At 34.2% G+C, this 20,555-nt stretch overlaps 3 protein-coding genes across 4 annotated transcripts; 2 read left to right on the forward strand and 1 right to left on the reverse strand.

Annotated features, from left to right (window-relative positions):
• Window positions 1-3,922: 3,922 nt before the first annotated feature.
• LOC140824089 (copper transport protein ATX1-like) lies at window positions 3,923-6,660 on the forward strand. 2 transcript variants are annotated; one of them, XM_073185694.1, is made up of 3 exons: window positions 3,923-4,135; window positions 4,793-4,868; window positions 6,264-6,660. In XM_073185694.1, the coding sequence occupies exons 1-3, from the start codon at window positions 4,127-4,129 to the stop codon at window positions 6,440-6,442; spliced, it is 264 nt and encodes an 87-aa protein (XP_073041795.1). In that variant the 5' UTR covers window positions 3,923-4,126; the 3' UTR covers window positions 6,443-6,660. The 2 variants fall into 2 exon arrangements, with proteins under 2 accessions (XP_073041795.1, XP_073041792.1); XM_073185691.1 differs by lacking the exon at window positions 3,923-4,135 and adding an exon at window positions 4,261-4,390.
• An 894-nt stretch (window positions 6,661-7,554) lies between these two features.
• LOC140824099 (acyl-CoA-binding domain-containing protein 6) lies at window positions 7,555-15,568 on the forward strand. The gene is made up of 14 exons (XM_073185700.1): window positions 7,555-7,704; window positions 8,334-8,439; window positions 9,548-9,625; window positions 9,703-9,822; window positions 10,054-10,120; window positions 10,257-10,318; window positions 10,459-10,598; window positions 10,676-10,802; window positions 11,623-11,737; window positions 11,832-11,920; window positions 12,963-13,046; window positions 14,330-14,650; window positions 14,748-14,807; window positions 14,981-15,568. The coding sequence occupies exons 2-14, from the start codon at window positions 8,344-8,346 to the stop codon at window positions 15,143-15,145; spliced, it is 1,524 nt and encodes a 507-aa protein (XP_073041801.1). The 5' UTR covers window positions 7,555-7,704; window positions 8,334-8,343; the 3' UTR covers window positions 15,146-15,568.
• Window positions 15,569-16,066: 498 nt separating this feature from the next.
• On the reverse strand, window positions 16,067-19,192 carry LOC140810655 (probable CoA ligase CCL5). The gene is made up of 4 exons (XM_073168521.1): window positions 17,505-19,192; window positions 17,345-17,412; window positions 17,088-17,190; window positions 16,067-16,979 (listed from the first exon to the last, which is right to left on the reverse strand). The coding sequence occupies exons 1-4, from the start codon at window positions 18,918-18,920 to the stop codon at window positions 16,854-16,856; spliced, it is 1,713 nt and encodes a 570-aa protein (XP_073024622.1). The 5' UTR covers window positions 18,921-19,192; the 3' UTR covers window positions 16,067-16,853.
• Between the last annotated feature and the right edge of the window lie 1,363 nt (window positions 19,193-20,555).

Below are 20,555 nucleotides of genomic sequence, written 5' to 3' on the forward strand. Positions count from 1 at the left end.
TTGTTCATATGACATTGCATTACGTTAGAGCCATGTTGATGTTGTGGCGCACGAAGAAAAAAATCGTAAAGAGATAAGTATATAACTCGTAAATTATATTTTCTTTATATCTTTTGTTTGGTTATTTTTAATTTACAAATTGAGCTTTACGATTATTTATCACAAGAAGATTTTTTTTACGTATCGCCTCAGGCCCTGTGAATCACAGGTATGACTCTGCTTGCAGACATAACCGACGAATTTCAGAAAATATTGATGCTTCCGTTGCTCTAGGTGCCGTAGCCAAGACGTCATTCACCACATTTTTGGCATCTGTTCCAACTATCCACCCACCATCCTCGAATCTGATAGCCGCTTTCAGCTACATATGGAGTATATCGACCTGAAAAAAGACTGCACCCACTCCACATCCCGACCCACCCCCAAGTAAGACAAATAACCGTTCACAGCCGCATCTACATTAATTTTAATAGCATTCAAGCGGGTATACAATATCTCGGCTTAACTCGATCAATATCTATAGAGAAATATGAAACTGGATTAAATCATTATTGAAAAAAATAATTTTCACGAAAACTACATATAAAATTTTAGATATAAGGTTGGTGCGCGATCTGTTAAACAAATCAGGCAACCTACATTTGAATTCAAAGAACACAATTTTTGAATAATTAACATATGGTTGGTCAAAAAATAGTTAGTTTGATTATGTAAGCAATGATGTTTTGTTTTTTGTTTTTTTGCTAAACTTTACTTAAAAATACTGATCCATTCTTCATTTCAAAATCACACCAAAACACAATATCCTCTCATCTACACAATCATAAGTGTAGAAGGGAGACAAAAGATTTAGTATGAGATTTCTTAAAGAGTGTTTATCCTTGAAGAAATGTGATTAATAGAGAGAAATTGAGTATTAAAATCAGAGTGCTCTGATTAAAATACTTTGTATTCTCAATTCTCTTGTCTTCTTTGTTATTAATAAAGAAGTGGTCTCATTGACATGTTTAGTGTGTATGTAGCCCAATCTTGGAGTGAATCACTATAAATATTGATATTCATCTTATTCATTGATGATATTATTTATGATCCGCTTCGATGTTACCTCGTTTATTTTCCTGATATCCCAATACGATCATATTGGCACGAGTCATGCATTTATCAATTTTTAATAGCTCAACAATAAATTAAACAAAACCAAGAAATGTACTTGTTGATGTCAACTTCAAAACTTAATCACAATGATCCTCTTGACCTCGATTTTTATAGTGCTAGTGGAAGACTTGGCATGCTCTAAGATAAATTCCGGTTTTCAAACTCTCTTCAAATTGACTACCCTCTTACCAACCCTAATCCCACTTTCCGAATTCTAGTGGGTAATGATTTTTAATGACTTTTTCCACGTGTCATAAGCTATAAATGACAATCAAAATTTTCAATGTCATGCTAAGGATAAAATTTGTTCAATTTACAAATAATATTACAAATAATATATTCTATATTATTAAGTTTAAAACATCTAAATAAACTAATATTTGTATTATGATCTGTTATTTGATAAACCAAAAATATCATTTTTGCTCAAATGACATAGTTATCTATAGTTTAAATAGCATAAAAATATGGCGAAAATTTATGTGAGACGTGTCGTATTTTGTTAGACGGATATCTTATTTGAGTTATTCATGAAAAAATATTATTTTTATGCTAAAAGTATTACTTTATTGTCAATATCGGTTTGATTGACCCGTCTCACATATAGAGATTCGTGATACCGTCTCACTAAAGACCTACTCTAAAAATATTATCAAAATTTTCTCCGAATATATAAAATTTCTAATAACAAAAAAAAATTATATAAAGACTAAATTTTAATATAATCTCTCCGAATATATAAAAATTTAATAACAAAAAAATTCATATAAAGAATACATGCATAACTATCTCCAACCCAAACTAACAAGTCTGACCCTGACCAGACATCGTTCCTGTCTAGGGCCGATGCCTGAATCGGTAATTTGTCATATATTGTGCAACAAAATTCATTTATGCGCGAAACATTTTTCAGTTGTCTTTTGTTTTTCCAAGTGTTTGACGCGGAAAAGGAAAAGACATCAAGAAGAACGTGAAGTAGTTGTTTGAAAGTTCACCACCTCTTAGGATATCACTTATTATTTATGTTTTCATGTCAAAATCAATTCCAATGTATCCATCAAATTTTGTTCTGATATCAATTGTAAGACCGAACTTCTGCTATTTTATCAAAAGTTATAGCTAATAATAAATGTATAACTCAAATATCATAATTCGATCACTATTCTATTTAGACAATTATTACACCACATCATATCAGTTTAATCTAAATCAAAAGAAAGTATTATATGGATGTTTCCACAAATCCATATTTCGATGGATTACATAGCATTGATATTTTCATACCTTATTTTAAGAACCTTACAAGGATAATCGATCATTAAGAGAAGAAAAATGAGATCCTAGCTACAAGTTACCAAAATAAAAGGCAGTAAATGATGAAGATCACGAAACAGGTAGATGAGATCTTACCTATATATGTGGACACTACCCTGACTTCATTTCAACGGGTAAGATCTTGCCACACATATAATTTTAAAAAAAAGTGGGTCATATATATGCATAGACAAATCTTGGTCATCCATCATATCATTGGGACAATGCCCACATGGGTAAGATGAAATAAACCCCCGAAACATGCGTTTTTCGTAGCTTGATGGTATGCGCATACACACACGCAGGAGGCGCTTACGGGGCTAAGGCTTTTATCAAGGGAGGAGTCTTTAATATAGACAGTCACAAATAGGTCTTCCCGACGTAAATGTATTCTATATCTCAAGAGCTTAACGATGACTCATTCGTTCTCAATATTTTAAAGTATCGATATTTGTTGGTTGAAAATTTGCGGGCAAAAATAAATATGACTTTTAATCAAACAAAACAAATCTCAATTTAGTCCTTACCTAAAATCAGTGACGGAATCAAGGAGGAAGAGTGGGTGCAATCGTCTCCTCAATATTTTAATTTCTATTTTAATTTCATTGACTAGGTGACTAAAAATAATTTATTTTTCTCTCGATCTCTATTTTCTGGCTAAGTCCCTATTTACAACACTTTCATCAACGCCAAAATGGACTAAAAGGAAGGGAATATTGAAATAATAGAAAATAACAAGGAAAAATCCTTCAAAATGAAATGGATATATAATTATTGGGCTTAAAGTCCATTGCTTTGGGCCTAATAAATTTAGTTGTCATTGGAATTTAATTTGGGCCTGATATTTAGGTATATAACAATATTTTTAGCCTTTAATATCGATTATCACTGTTTTAATTGAAAATCTGAATTATCGGTTAAAATCATATTTTATTCGATTCTTTTAGGCAAGTCAACACTCTCTTTTACATAGGAATCTTTTGAAAATTATTTTCAAGTCAAGAAAAATAAACTATATCATTAGTATTCTGAGTAAGTCTACTGTGAGACTGATTCGACCCATATATAAAGAGAAAATAATACTTTTAACATATAATATAATATTTTTCATGAGTCGAGTCGGGTCGGATAAAAGATTTGTTTAACTAATAAAACAATCTCATTCAAGTTATTATATGATCTTTTTTTTTAATTTTTTTTCACAATTATATAGTCATCTTGTTTTCAAAGTATTTTTAATGAGTTAAACAATTGTTGACTTGTATATTATACTTGGATCTAAAACAAGTATCACATTCATATTATTATCTTACTATTTAATTAAATAATAATAATAATAGTACAAAATTACAATAAAAACACAAGTTTTGAGTTGAGAAAAAAATATTTAAATATAATTGAAATTATATTTTATGCTAAAATTTAATATAGCCGACGTCTTCAGCAGTCATGAACAGCGTGAGTTGATTTTTTATTTTGGAAAAGTTGACAAAAAAATTATATTATTTTAATTTAATCTATTTTCATTTTCTTTTGCTTCAGAAATTTAATCTTATTTCGATATATTTCTTTTCGAGGAAAGTGCTTGTCATTTGTCATCTTCTCTGATTTTTCGGTCGCAGTTCTCCTCCTGTGATTGATTATTCAATCTATCATCATGTCTCAGGTTAGTTTATCCCTCTACGATTTTGCTTGCGACTTCGATTTTTATGCTGCGAGCTTGAATTTCATGTGAATTTGGCGCGGCTCGATATATTTTTCTTGTATTCTTTCGTTAAAGAATGGGTGTTTTTTGGATTTTTTTTTTGCCGGAAGTAGGAGTAAAGATTTTAAATTGGGGAAATTAATGAAATGGGTTTTGATTTTCTTGGCTGGAAATGAAAGAAATTTTGACCAAAGCATGCATCGATCGATCTTCGAGGTTTTGTCTTTGTTTGGTTGTTTTATATCTTTGTTTAGGATCAGTGACGAGTTTTGAATATTGATCCATTTTTAGAATGCAATCACAGCTTTCAAATTGTTCAAACTCCACCAAGCAAGTTTATGGTTTTAATTTTTTTTAGGGAGGACCACCCCAATATTTTTACACCGAACTTAATTTTTTTTTTCCCTTTTTTACCTGTTGGTTTCGGGTTCTTAAACATAGTGGAAAAATTTAGAGTTCAATTGATGTCATTATAGAACTTAATAATATATTCATTAATTGCTCATACTTTTATATCAGATCTGGATGAGGACTGTGATAAAATCTGGATGATTTATCTTTCTGATTGTCTATCCTGATTCAATCTTCATTATCTGTTAACTTTGCCACTAATTGCAGACAGTTGAGCTCAGGGTTGGCATGTCATGCCAAGGCTGTGTCGGAGCTGTTAAAAGGGTTCTTGGAAAAATGGAAGGTTTGTCGAGCTTTCCATGCACCAATTGTGATAGCGTAGCTTGATATGAATCAACTGAAGGTTTTAGATTGGAAATAGATATATTGCTTATCTGGTTCCTCTGGAGTATAATTTATTTGTTTGAAGCCAAACACGTCTTTAACTCAAACATACACATGCTTATTGGATTCACCATTACTGCTATAGTAGAATTGAACATTATTTTCTGTATGGTAGAACTACGTCGTGCTACAAGATGCTGGTTAAATTTTGCATTTGGCTTTTCTTTAGCATCTAATTATTCATTTGGATACTCGAGTAATTTTCTGTAACACGTGCTCTTGTTTTATGAAATTTTAGTTTTATACAGTCTAACCATAATGGTTGATGTTTAATCGTCGTTCTCCTACCATAAGGTGGGGTAGGTCTAACTTAAAGGTGGATGTTTGGTGGTAGTTGTTCTCCATAAAATGGGGTTGAATTGGATTCAAATGTTGCTACTACTTTAACATGTTTAAACTGATTTTCAAAAGGTAAATGTGGTCTACAGTGTAAGTCTAAATAAATTATAAATACTTATACAGGTAAATAATGATAACTAAAAATGGAGAAGGGAGAAAAGATTTTATATGAAGGTTTGAATGTAAGCCATTTATTAGTCTAGCACTTTTTTAGGCTGGACATGTCACTGTTATCTTGACTCTGATTGCTCTAATGTTACCTTTCTCGGTACTGCAACTTCAACGATGTTGAAAAATGCCAACTCTCCGTGTTGGTGATCTTTACAACCTTGTGTTTGAACCCACTTAAGACACTAAGTAAGACTTTGATTACAAAAATATTCTGTACTAGTGTTGATACGAAAGATATAGCACACTCGTGAATAGACTTTTGATGGTCAAGGCTTTTCATGTAGAATTGGGGGCTTAGAGAATGGGGAAGAGAATAAGGGAAGGAGAAAGAGAGAGGAGAGAGAAACAATAACAATATGTAGTCAATTTATAGGTTTTTCTATTAAGATAAATTGGAAACTTAATAAACGAAGGTAATGAATCTAAGATTATCCCCAGTCAGAGAAAATCAGTTTAAATCAACTTTTGTATTTACTCAGATAAGTCATAGGACTTCGGATTCATGCTCTGCATCATTCTCCCCTAGTGTTGGTGAAGCCTCAACCGCCCTTGTGGCTCCGAGTTCCACAACTAACCTAAAGTTAACACTTAACATGAATTCGAGCTGCTATACGGTTAAGTATATTAGTTTCCCTCAGTTTTGGGTCTTTTAGAAACTAAGGCACGCACATGAAGATAGTGAATGAAAAGCATCATGTGACCTTGTTTCCTCTGTAGTTACTGTAGATAATCATCGGTCATCAATCCAAAGGCGTTTTGAGTTTTGAGTCATTCGTTTTCTCAGGTGTTGAATCATTCGACATTGATATCGAGAAGCAAAAGGTAACTGTTAAAGGCAATGTCCAGCCAGACGCTGTTTTTCAGACCGTTTCAAAGACTGGTAAGGCAACTTCCTTCTGGGAAGCCGAGGCAGCAGCCCCGGAACCAGAATCAAAGCCTACAGAGCCTGTTGTTGTTGCTTGATGTACTTGTTTGCTTTTCAATGAATGTATCGTAAAATTTCCTCGTCAAAAAAAGAAAAGAAAAGGAGAATGTATCCTAACTCTAAATATTTAATTTGAGTTGTGTGTGGAATAAACGTATTATGGAGTATTTGGTTGGCAAAACTTTGTATCATATAAACTTCTTATGGAGTATTATCATCCGTACCTTCTCATCTTGAGAATAATGTTTCTGTTCAATATGGAAGTTTTGATTTAAAACAAATTACTCATATTTGTATATACAACACATATTATGAATATACGTGTTTCTTATATATAATATATAAATTGATGTTTTTAAATAATTAGTTTAATTATTTCTCAACATGGTTTCCGATTATAAAATATTGGATAAATATGTTAAAAGTTGACTTACCCTGTGTATATTAGTTGAGATAAGGTGGAATAAAATTAATGAGAGAGATTGAAATTAGCAATAAATCTACTTGTCAAATATGACTTGGGAATTGAAAATTAATAAAAAAAACTATGAAAAACGAAATGATTCGATCAGATTCATTTCATAAAATTGATTCTTGATATGTTCTTATAGGAGTTTTTGTGCTTAAAAAATAGCTAATGACATTTAAAACTCTTACGAAAACGAAAGAGTGGGTCTCGTGTGAGATCGTCTCACGGATCTTAATCTGTGAGACGGGTCAATCCTACTCATATTCATAATAAAAAATTAATACTCTTAGCATAAAAACAATAATTTTTCATGGATAACTCAAATAAGAGATCTGTCTCACAAATACGACCCGTGAGACCGTCTCACACAAGTTGTTGTCAAAACGAAAAAGACACACATAACTTTTTTTCTTAAAATCAACATATTTTAATATCTTATTATATTTTTAAAAATAAGAAAAACCCGTTACAAATGAGAATTGATTTTGAAACTATATCGAGTGGTAAAAGATCTTTAATTTAAAATAGATCTTTAATTTAAAACATAGAGAGTTGCATAATTTATTTCGATATTTTACGAGGTCAGAAATGCAATTTCACTCTAAAAAAGTGTTTAAAAGGATGGAATTAAAAAATAGAAAATATCGGGGGCCGTTGTGAAATTATTATAAGAAGCAAGGACTTGAAATAAATTATTCCAAACGGTTGAACGGGCTCGTAGCATCTGTTTAGTCGGTGCATTTCCTCCCCATTTCTCCGCAGCAGATCGGGCTTGACTCACCACCCGATCTCGCGCCATTTTCTCGTGGATCCAGCATCCCCAACTTCCCGGTATTTTATTGCGATTTCCACGTTTAATTATTGATTTTAATCATCCATTGTTCAATCGATGAATTTTGTGTGTAGTTATGTTTTATGGTATTGATGATCTACTGAGAGAATTTTAGATCAATCTTGAGAATGTGGAGTTGTACTTATAGGTCCTCAATTCGATTGATTGGGGGTTTTGGTTGACTGGTTGGGACAAAGACAATAAAGGGAATTGATCGCAACATGATGAAAATTTTAGGCTGTGCTGGAAAAAGTAATGGCAAAAATTGATCTTTGTTTTGATACAGTCAAGAATCCTAAAAGTAAGACATAAATATGCTCAATAATCCATTTTTTAATCCGATTTCATCAACACTTCGGCATTTGGTGTATATATATAAAGTTTCTAACTTTCCCTTTTACACGTGAGCTAGGTTGTAGTTGCTTCTAATCACGAGGACTAAATCTACTGTAAAGAAAATCAATAAAAAAGATTTCTATTTTTATGCACCAACTTTGCGGGTTGTATTATTTGGTTCTGAGTTACATTCTCCATTCTCCCGAATTACTCAGAGCAAACTTCATGGTTTGTATTTTTTGGGAAAATTTTGTTCGTTAGTTATGAAACTGATGAAATTAGTTAACTGCAGGACAATTGAGATGGGAACTGATAGTCAATGTCGGCATTTGGATATAAGCTATGACCAGTGGGTTGCGCTCCCTGTATCTGCTGGGAGAGCAGCTGCTCGGTACAAGGTATAGTTCATTTAAATAAAAGCGTATTCCTTGTTCAAGAGTAGAGGCTTCAAATGTAAATTGAGAGTTTTCTACCACGATCACTTTCCTTGTTCCCCTCTTCTCTCACTTTTGAAAAAGAGATGGCAGAGATTTCCCCCCCTTGAATTCTTCCTCTTAATTCGCCCTCTCTCATGTTTATTCTGGCCAGGAAACATACTCTCATTCTCTTTTATGTTCATATACTTCACGTTTTCATTTACATTTTCCCAATCTTCCTCAAAGCACATTTCTCATTCTGGCTAAGTACTTCTATTTTATTGTAGTACTCCATCACCTCTCAACCTCCTTGCTTTAGTTGCCATATCTTTATATTCAATCCTACAATCTATGTAGAATTTTTCAGATCTGAATATGTACCTGGAATAGCTTCCCAAACCTCTTTCATAGTAGGAATAAACATGTGGACTTTTCCAATTGGTGACTCCATGAAATTAACAGCCATGCAATTACCGGTGATTTTTCGACTTTTACATCGTCAATGTTGGAAACTTGGATCGTTATTTACAGGTTCTTTTCCCGCCTGTCGAATAACCAAGTTCCCTCTGCTAGCAATCATGAGCTTGATAGGTTGTGCCCTTTCAAAAACGCTTTGCCCATCCAATTTCTTAATAGTCAGTTGGAGGGATTTATTTTTCGAATATATTTACAGTAAGGGTAGCACCCAAAGAATTGCCAAAACTAACAGCCTTGAAGAATCTGTACTTCTGGTTTTGGTTTTCCACATCACAACTTCCTGAAGACAGTTATTCTCTAGTACAATAGAAATGATAAGTGAGAAGAGATCATTATTATTTCTTGTAGTAATCTAAAGATTCGCCGTAGAGTTTGTAGACTATGCCGCTATGTATTTGCCTAACAACTCAGCATGATACTAGGAGAAAAAAAAAGAATCCTAAAGGCTACCAAAAGGATCCCAAAAATCTTTAGCTGCCTGATTAGGATAAGAACTGATTTATTAAACAATTGATTTAAATAAATTGAATAAATAAAACTAATAAACTCCTACTATTTTTACGCAATATGTATGGTCTGTATACTTCACATGACACTTTTTTTTGTGTTCCAGCATGCTGCAATAGTTGTAGAAGAAAAGTTATACATTGTGGGTGGAAGCCGCAATGGTAGATACCTATCTGATTTCCAGGTACTGTTGATTCCATTTTAATGTGACTCACGATTTTTTTATCCTTAGGTTTTCACTCTTTCTTTTGGAATTTTTAGGTTTTGGATCTGAAAAATTTGATGTGGTCACCCGTAAAACTAAAAATGGAAGCCAGTGGTGTGAAAAAAAAAGATGATGCCCTGTTGGAAGCTTTTCCAGCAATTTCTGGTCACAGTTTGGTAAGTTACAACTACAGAATTCCTTGAGTTTCTTCATTGTTATTTTCTTCCTTGGTATCATTTGTCAGTGGTGTTTTCTTTTTTGGCTGGGAAATATTACTGGGCCCGGTCTATTCAAGAGTTTCCATTAGCATATGCATATATATATTATTTTATTGATGTATACCCAATTATTATTATTATTCATAATAATTTTTATTTTGACTGGTGTATACGCAATTATTCTTACAGATAAATTGGGAGAAAAAACTTTTTCTTTTGGCTGGTCTCTCAAAGAATGTTACCGACACGGTGACAGGTTCGTTCACGCTGGGACCAACTTAGTTTGGCAGCAATTGATTCAATTTGATCGATCATTATCTGTCTGATAGATGCATATTGATTTCGGCTCTAAACCTTGATTCTTACTGTCTCTGATCTTGTTTCTCATGCAGTACGATTTATTGACCTTGAATTGTATAATTGCGGCATTGTTGAAACCTCTGGAAATGTTCCGGTAATCAACTGTTTTGACTTAACCTTCGCTTTCGACAATTCTATCTTCATTTATTCAGTTTCTTCCTTGTGAATTTTCCAGATCTTGGATAAAAATTTCTTTTATGATGTATATCGGCCGTTCTTGTGGTATTTCTTTAGGTAGCTCGCAGTGGGCAATCTATCACTGTGTTCGGTTCTAAAGTTATCATGTTTGGTGGAGAAGACAGGAATAGGCGGCTTCTGAATGATGTCCACGTTCTTGATTTGGAGACAATGACGTGGAGTTCTGTTGAGACTACGTATGTTTCTCCCAAAGTTTATGGTCTTTTAGTGCATTTTCAAGTATGATTTCTTACCAATTTTTTTACATTGATAGGCAGACACCTCCAACCCCCAGATTTGATCACACAGCTGCATTGCATGCTGAACGATACCTTTTTATTTATGGCGGATGCTCCCATTCCATCTTTTTCAATGACCTCCATGTCCTGGATTTGGAAACAGTAAGCTTTCTCTCTTATGCTCATAACGGCAGTTAAGTCTGTCGAAGCTTTAAATCTGGTGTTTCTCATGCTTCACTGCAGAATATTGAGTTGAATAAAATGAATTGCATATTTAAATTGACTCCAAGCCAAGACGGCTGGAAATTGGGTATTTTTTGTTATTCTTTTCCTTCAAAATTAAACCATATTAACCAATGACTCTGATGTATATTTGGTCAACATTATGTCAAAAATAAATATTTGAGCGATGTGCTTTCAGCATCTGTTTTTCTAGGCTTTGTTTTATAAACCATGTACGTTTATCATCATCATAACATTTTCCCATGATGGTGAATATTCTCGTGTTCTCAAATTAAAGGATGTGAATTACTGCAGGATCTTCTTATGCATTTTCTTTATTTGGCTTGGATTTGTAGTTAGTTCATTAATGAATAGTCCTCCTCTAGCTATAGTAAAAAAATTAGAAATTGTTATTGTATCTTATTTAATCACCAACAAGCTCTGTGATGTATTTTAGTTTTTAAGTCTTGTCTGTCCAGTTTTACTATTTCTCTTTATGTAACAGTTTTATTAGATTAATATTCATTGTCATCACAAAATATTTTGACTCCTGATTTTCTAAGATGGATGAGGACCCTATTGTGGGCGATCAAAAATGAAAATGAGGACATTTGTTACTGAAAATGAAGTTTGCTCTTGAAATGTATTTTAAGCAGAATACTCTTTTCATTGATTATCTATCTGCTTTGATAATCTGATTAGTTGAAAGCATAGATTAATCTCTTAGTGGCTCGATCATTCATACGATTTTCTTGTGCAGATGGAATGGTCCCAACCACAAATGCAGGGTGATGCTGTGTCTGCTAGGGCAGGTCATGCTAGTGTCGCAGTAAATGGAAACTGGTATATTGTTGGTGGTGGAGATAATAGAAGTGGTGAGTGAGAAATACTGGTAATTAACAATGTTATTTGGTTTTAAGATTTTCTCAACTTCTTGTAATATGAGATTAAATTCTTTTTGGCTGGCAGGGGCCTCGGAAACTCTTGTGATAAATATGTCTAAGCTTGTTGTATCAGTGCTGACTAGTGTAAAAGGAAGAGATCCCCTAGCTAGTGAGGTTACTATGCTTCCTCATTTTCTCATACTATATCATTTTGTGTTGAGCTAGAAACTGATTTTTGTGATGGGTATAGATATGTGCTAACAATAGGTCAGGGCTTATATGCTATTTAAATGTTTATTTTATTTCATCACCTCTTTCATCCTGAAGAAACTTGAGTTTAAGACCTAGATGTTTTGTCTTATAGAACTACATTTTTTGGGTGGCTCTAGTGAGGAGGGTTTTTCGACTCTTCTATTGGTAGTGAACTTGCTTTGCTTTGAGGCATGTATATTTGCTGATTTACCATTGCATTTAATGAATCACTGAATGGTGAATGTCGGACAAAGTGCAGTTTTCGAGGACTCATAATTGGAAGTATTGATGAATTATCATTTGATAATTTAAGTATATTAAATGTCATCATTTTTATTCCCAATGAAATTTGTCCTGTTTAGAAATTGAATTTTAATGCATATTTTGGTTGTTGGTTTAGGACCTTGTGGTAGCTATTTCTTTAGATTAAAGTATGCCCTTGAGTTTTTTTTTTCTTTGGTTGGTTAATCTCTATGTAACCAAATCCTGTGTTATGTCAGTGAAAATAACAGAAAGCATGATGTAGCTCTAATTGAAGATTTGTTATAAAAGTTGCGTACATAATGCTTCTTTTCAATAATGTAGCTCAAAGACATTAGATATTGCTATACAACTGATATCAATCGGTCCATGTTGAGCTTCCTCTTTGAACTCTGATTATTTTAAGCATCTGAATATACCAGCAAATCACATGCATGATGGTGATTATGAAAAGTATAGCAGGTGAGAATTTATAAACAACTTCATAAATTGTTTACAAATGAGTGACTTTAACATATTTGTTATTAATATATCACGTGCAAGCATTTTCCTCTGTACGGCAATTTAGAGAAAGTGATAGTCTCATAGGTTTTAGTTGTCACGTGCATGCATTTTTTTCTTGATTGCCAGTCATCACGATGCTATTAATTGTGTTACACATATTTTGTTTTGCTCAAAAGTGTGATATTATGCTGTTTAACAGGGAATCAGCATTTCCTCGGCATCATTAGGTGGCGAGAATTTTTTAGTTACATTTGGTGGCTACAATGGGAAGTACCACAATGAGGTATCTACCATTAACGTCATTTTTTATGGTTGTCATAATTCTTATAAGAAAAGGATGGCAGCGAATAGCCGATGATTAATATGTGAGATTTTCTTATAAAAAACTAGAAGATATTTTAGTTTTGTTCGGATTGAACCATTTTATTTGAGTTATGGATTTGGAATGACTCCAATAATCGAATATTTGAAATGGCATGCAGTTAAAACTACCAAAAGAAATTCAGTGGATTGACTCGAAGGATTTGAACTCTAAATTCACCAAACGCAAACATGCAATTGCTCCCTTAAATTAATTGCTTCTTATGGGGCATGTTGATGTTACTATGGATGACTCTAGAAGGATGCATCTTAATAATGTTATAGGTTGCATGCCAATTATGACTCATGACTGGAAATTCTTGTGCATACGGAAGGGAATACCTCCAGCATGAAAATAATGCACTTTTACTTGATGGTGTGCCAACTATAATCTGGGGATAAAAGTTTTGGATTCTTAATTCTTTGTCTTTTCTTCCTAACATGAGTTCCTTTTTTTTTTTTTTGCTTTAGGCTGAAATTTGGCTAATTTTTCGTAAGTCATTTCAAATATCGACATCAAATATATAATATCTTACTGATTTTATGTGCATCAATTATGATCTCTCAATAAAGGGCTTACAATTTTATTCAAAGAGAAGAGTGTATTTGAGTTCAGCCATTTGACTTTCCTTTTTTTCCCAACTTATAAAGGGCTGGCAATTTTCTTCAAATTTGAAGGTGAAGGATCAATTATTATTTGGTTCTCCGAATTTTGATGAAATCAGAATTTGCCGACAGTAAATGGAAGTTTGATGTTACATTTTCTTTGGGTGGGGGGCAATGTGACGTTGATAGAATCATGTTGACATGCCTGCAAATAATACATGTAATGTTTTATGGAAGTGAAGAAGTGTTTTTTGTTTGAACTTGCCAGAATCATTGAGACGATGTTTGTCAGTGAAGTTGATCAAAGCATAATTTAGAAATATATCAGTATATATGAATTCGTGCAGTCAAATATTTCTTTGATATAAGCACAATTCCTTCTGTACTGTTTTGATAGTGCTCCAGCTGCAATTTTTAGCTCCTACTGATGTTGTCTTTATTTTGGCGTATAATTTCTGATTACCTTCATCTAATTTTTAATGTTATTTCTTTTTTAAATAAGTTTTGCATTCACTGTGTATCATCTTTCTTTCTCTCGCATCCCCTTTCTTTTAGATTTAGGTAAACCTTAAACCCATCAATATGGTTCTGCATATTTAGGTATTTGTCATGAGGCCCAAACCAAGGGATGCTTTACAGGCCAAGATATTGCAATCGCCAGCTGCTGCAGCGGCAGCAGCTTCTGTTACTGCTGCATATGCCTTGGCAAAATCCGAGTTATTAGATTTGACTGAAAGAAAAGATTCAAATGACAGGGTCATCCCAGTTGACAACTCTCAGAAGGATCTATCAGTCGAAATTAATATAATTAGAGAAGAAAAAAAGAAGTTAGAGTCATCCATGATGGAGGTTACCACAGAGAACTCTGCTCTGAAAGCAAGGATTGAAGAAACAAGTGGATATTATGCTGAGCTGTCCAAGGTTGGTTGACACTTGACAGAGTATATTGTTGGTATCTTTGTGATACTATCAGGCATGAGTAGTAACAAATTTTATCATCCTCATGGACTGGTTGCAGGAGTTGCAGTCATTGAAAGGACAACTTGTAGCTGAGAGATCAAGATGTGCCAAACTCGAGGTCTTGCCCTTTACCACTTTCTCTACTTCTTCCTTTTAGATTTCTTTCATTTAATTCTTCTTTTGAGTCTCATGTTGGGCTGGAGTCATTGAGAAGTTGCAAATGCATACAATGCCCCTGCTAAATTTTTACCCGTTGTTTGATATCTATCACTCTATTTTTTCTTTTATCAGGCACAAATAGGAGAACTACAGAAGATGCTTCATTCATTGCCATCATTAGAAGAAGAGGTCCAGACACTGAGGACAGAGAAGTCTGTATTTGAACGTGATATGGAACTTGCTGCATCTGTCCAGAGGCATAGATCTGGTGGTGTTTGGAGGTGGGTTTCTGGATAAACATATTTCCTGGAATCACCGAGGTTGCCAAGGTTAGGAGCCAGCTTTCTCTCCAAGAGACTGGATATATCGCGTCAGTTTGGCAGAGTCGGCTGTCATACATGTACTTGGGTTGATATACTGCCTAGAGTGAATTTTGAAGTCAGTTATGCTGTTGTATCATCGTCCGAGTGTTTCCAGATACATAAAGAAAGTTCTTTTCTATTTTTCTTCACCTCATCGTTTTATTCATTTTCTCGTTCTTTTTAATTATTTTACGAGTTTCATGTAAACCTAAATATAAATAATTCAAAATATTCAGATATGTTTCTTTTGTATTATTATGAGATCGTTGGCAAATTTCAAGAACACGATGTTTGTTCAAATAAGGTTCTATAACTACATTCAGTACTTCAATGGTAAAATTATTGTTGCACGTTCTTAGCTTTTTGGTTGACCTGGAAGAGATTTTTGTGCTATTTTTGAAGTTCTAGGCCGGTGACATTAGCAGAAATTTTATGATGCTCCTGAACGGTTGCCCTAGGTGCCCATTCTTGAAATATTTACCTTTTGAATACACAAAAAATAAAATGATGTTTTGAGGTTTGAAAATGTTTTCTGAAATCCTGTTTAGCCAAACTTAATTAATTCCCTTGGCCGGTGAAAATACTCATAGATAATTCAAGTCCTTACTTCCCATGAGGAAGTTGCTATGCGTGCGCCAATGAGTGAATACTTTATCAGACAATGTAAAAATAAAAGATATGTTGGTGGCCTCTCTTTTTCACTATCTCACATTTTAACGAGAATAATACGACTTCCATAGGAAGTGATTCTGCTTCCTTTGACATTCGTTTATACAGCAAGTTGCAAAAAATATTTACACTTTTAGATGAAGAGTCTAATCTATTCCATATTCGTACGCTAAAATGATTTCTTTTGTGCTTGTTTGGATTGTGCTGTAGTTGAATCTTATAATTTGACATCACAATGTCATGTTGGTTTCACCACACATGGTTTTATGGAGAAAAGTTTATTTAATTTTTATTTTCTTTTTGGTTGGTGGTTAAAAGATATGATCAAGTTCGCACGAGTTGAAAGGGCACCTAGGTACTAGTGATGTTAATCTTAAAATCGTTTGTTGCATTTGTACTGTCTTGGAGCTTTGGTTTTTGAAAGCTATGGCTTTGAAAGTGGCTGGCAACGGATCCAACCAGGATTTTTTCCAAGTTTCGCGTGTTTTCGTGGCAATCTTTTGGGAAGAGAATGTGGAGGTGGTATGGTGACATTTGCTCTTGTGTTGAAGCCTGAAGGTGTGAAAGTTTTAGTTGAACTAAAAAATCTGATTGTATTTGCTAGTGTGAAGGTCAAGATCTACACGGTGCTGTTGGCGATAGGTCTATTTTGTGATCCGAGATATGGGCCTCTTTGGGGATTCAATGATGTGTAAGGAGGAGGCAACACATTCGGTTTGTGGATTTGTTTGGGGCATGAGAGGACAGCATAAATCAGGATTTTGTAAAAGCTTAAAGTAAGCACATGTATTAGTCACTTGTTGGGAAAGTAATGGCAGACAAAACACACAATTCTGCTTCTATACATCTGATTTTTTTCCATCCTTGGCTTCAAACGCTTCTATTTATCGCTTAGCCAGGCATAAATAAATTCCGCCCTTATTGATCGTATAATAGGTAGAAATATGGTGTAAAGTAAGAGTTGGCGTCATTTATCATAATTTGGAGATGGCATACTGTTTGCTTAGTGATACCAATTGCCTCCGTAATATTTTACCCGCTGCAGACCTTGGTATGGCATTGATGAAGTTCACTCTCCTGATTTTCTTGTATGGTGCTACCTGGAAAGTTTGCTCATTAACTTTTTGGTAAACAAGTGCTACCTGCTTAGCAATATTTTCTTGTATGGTGCTACCTCAAACAATTGGTCAGGGATATCATTGCCATACCTGTTTAGCGACAAATTGGATGATCTGATCTTCTGTGAGCTCCACTCCGGCTGCTCTCACTACGTATGCCACAGGAATTTGTCCCGCTTCTTCATCCTCAAGTCTGCAGCGTTTTTCTTCCACATCAAAACATAAACACAAGTTTGGAATTAATATCATGTTTGTGTTTTGTGCACATGCTTTGTGTGTGTGCTTGCATGTGTTTCTGGTGTGTTGATGCAGGGATTGAAGTAAGAAGACAGGGAAAGGAAACAAACGGTATGACGGCTGCATCAGTTATATGGGGATGAGCTGTTAATATTGCCTCCAACTCTGCTGGAGCCACCTGCGTTTTGCATAAGATAAGGAGAAGCCAGCTACAAGAACCGTTCCTCAAAGTATGTACTTTAGATGCCAAAATTCTTTTATGTGTGATACCTGGTAGCCGTTGTGCTTTATCAATTCTTTCATCCGGTCAACTATGTAAATGTAGCCCTCCTCATCAAAGTAACAAAGGTCACCAGTTTTAAGCCACCCGTCTGAATTAAGCGTTGCAGCAGTTGCCTCCTCATTTCCCAAGTATTCTTTCATCACAGTTGGACTCTTCAGCCACAGTTCTCCCTCCCTATTTGGTGGCAAAGCAATTCCAGTCTCTAAATCAACCACCTTAGCACTAAAGCATGGAGCCAACCTAGCTGATGAAGCTGGACGAGCCTTCGCTTCTCCATGAGACTCAAAGAAAGTACCAGCACCGCAACTCTCAGTCAACCCATAGCCTGGCCTCAGCTCAACCCACGGAAACTTCTCTCGGAATCTATCAGTCACCTCTTTGCTCAATGGTGCTGCTCCTGAGCCCACTCGTCTCAAAGATGACAAATCATATCCTCCTCCATTATACTTCACCAGCCCAAGTATCACTGGAGGAACTGCAGGCATGTTATTCACCTTATGATTTTGAATAGCTTCAAGCATTCCTTGAAAATCAAATCTTTCCATTACCACAGTGGTAATACCCGAACAAAGTAATCCTAGCCCAAAAAATGCTAGACCGTAGATATGAAACATGGGTAGGAAGCATAGGAACACATCATCTTGTGCCTTTGATACGTCCACAGACCATTTGAGCAGTGTCATGAGGGATATAAAGTTAGAATGGCTTAGTACAACGCCTTTACTAGTTCCTGTAGTCCCAGAAGAATAAAGTATTGCTGCTGTATCTGTTTGAATCGGCTTCTCTTCTGGAATTTCCAATGGTTCACATTTCTCGATCAACTCTTCCACTGAAAGTTGGTCGTTTTCTTTACTTCGTGACGTCAGGAGAGTAGGCACTCCAGTGGGGTGTAACTTTCTAATCTCATCTGGGGAAGAAATGGCGAGTTTAGCACCCGAATCATGTACCTGCTTCGCTATCTCTGTCGAAGTATTGAGCGGATTAGCAGTTGTTATCACCGCTCCAATGGAAAGTACTGCAAGACAAATTGTCGGATACATGATGGAATTTGGTGATAAGATGAATACAACGTCACCCTTCCTTACCCCGAGTCCATGATACAATCCAGCAGCAAGTACAGTAATGGATTTGTGGAGTTGAGCGTAGGTGACCCTTCTGTTACTCGAGGAGTCAACCAGAGCCACTCGGGTTTCAGCTTGATCAGGTGTCGGGAACTGTGATAGAACATACGTGGCCGTGTCAAGGTTAGGCTGTGTAGGAATCTGCTGTTGTTCACTGAGTCTAACAAGGGAATGGTAGATCCCCGTTTGTGGTTCGTATCCGCTTCTTCTATCTACCATTATTGTATTCGTCACTGATTCTTCCTCAGTGATCGCCATCCCCATCCACCTTTCGTGGCCCATGTTTCGGGTATATATTCGATGGCTCCTATTCTATGTTTTGATCCAAACTTTTATATCAAATATATACTCGATGGATGAGTTTTGTTTTGTGCTGATTTGTCCTGGTAGATAACACCAATGGTTGGAAGGGTTGTTGCCCGGCTGGTGCTATCAAGGCGATTTATTCGATGGAATGACATTTACGTATATTCTTAGAATTTTGTGTTCCTCAATCAAACGACAAACAAAACACCAGTTTGTGTTCGGATTTTCTTACAAGAGTCACCTCTCTTTTGCCGGCTCGAGGAATTGTAAAATCTTAATAATCATTGGACAAGAATACTTTATTACAAGCGAGCCTAATTCATTTATAGTGGAAACATACAGTTTTAGTAGGGGTGGGATAAAACCCGAAAAACCAAAAAAACGATCGAACCGGTTTAATTAGTTTGGTTTTTCGGTCGGTTATGGTTTTAAAATTTATGAACTTCGGTTTTTCGGTTTGCTTTTCGGTTTAATCCCCGAAAAACTGAACCGGCCATATTATTGTTAAGTACAAGGTTTTTATGTATAATGGGTCATATTATTGTTAAGTATAAGACTTTTTATGTATAATGAGCCTATTAAGATTTAAGAACTTAGTATCATTAACTCTTAATTTTCAATCCGATCGTTTTTTTTCTTTCTCACCAGTCGAAGTTTTCTTTTCTTTTCTGTATATATTTCTTTAATTTTTTATAAAAAATTAAGTCTCACAAATTAAATGTTTGAAAATACAATGATTTAGATTTTAAAGACATAAAGTGACGTATAATTTTATTTCGTAACAAATTTTAGCTAACCGAACCAGACCGTAATAAAATGGTTCGGTTTTAGACTAGAATATTCAAAACCGAAAAATCGAACCATTGTAGAGTAAAACAGGACCAAACCGACCGTTGCTCACCCCTACGTTTTAGCATGTAAAGTTAAAATATATTTGTATCGTTCAAGTAATTACGTGATTTCAATTCATTTCTCTGTAAAAATAAATCTCTAATAAAAAGTCTTTGTGATGTATATATACCTGTGGGTTAGTTTCATAGGATTGAGTTATTCCACTTACTCTGGTGTTTTTGGTGCACGTGAAGTATTATCTATCTATTAGTAATTATTAATATTAATTGAAAAATATATAATCTATTTATTTATATTGCCTATATATTAATGAACTTTAATTATCTATTCTATCTATCTATCTATTATTATTATTATTATTATTACTTATATAAGTAAAAGATCCATTGTTTTTAAAATTGTGATTGTCTTTTAACTCCTTTATTAATTAATTAATAGATTTTAATTAACTATTAATATTAATTCAAATATATATAATCAATTTATTTCTATTACTTATATGTTAATGAACTTTAATTATCTATTACCTATATTATATTATACATATATAATAGAATGGTGAAGAATTGTCTTTTAAGTATTTCATTTTAATTAATTATAATATTAACTCAAGAATATATAATATATTTATTTATATTACCTATATATTAATTGACTTTAATTTCAAGAATATATAATCTATTTATTTCTATTACCTACCTATTATACCTATATATCTATTACTTATATAAAAGAACCAATGTTTTTATAATTGTAATT

Source organism: Primulina eburnea, chromosome 1, assembly GCF_022965805.1.
Source record: "Primulina eburnea isolate SZY01 chromosome 1, ASM2296580v1, whole genome shotgun sequence".
In the NCBI taxonomy this organism is placed as follows: domain Eukaryota; kingdom Viridiplantae; phylum Streptophyta; class Magnoliopsida; order Lamiales; family Gesneriaceae; genus Primulina; species Primulina eburnea.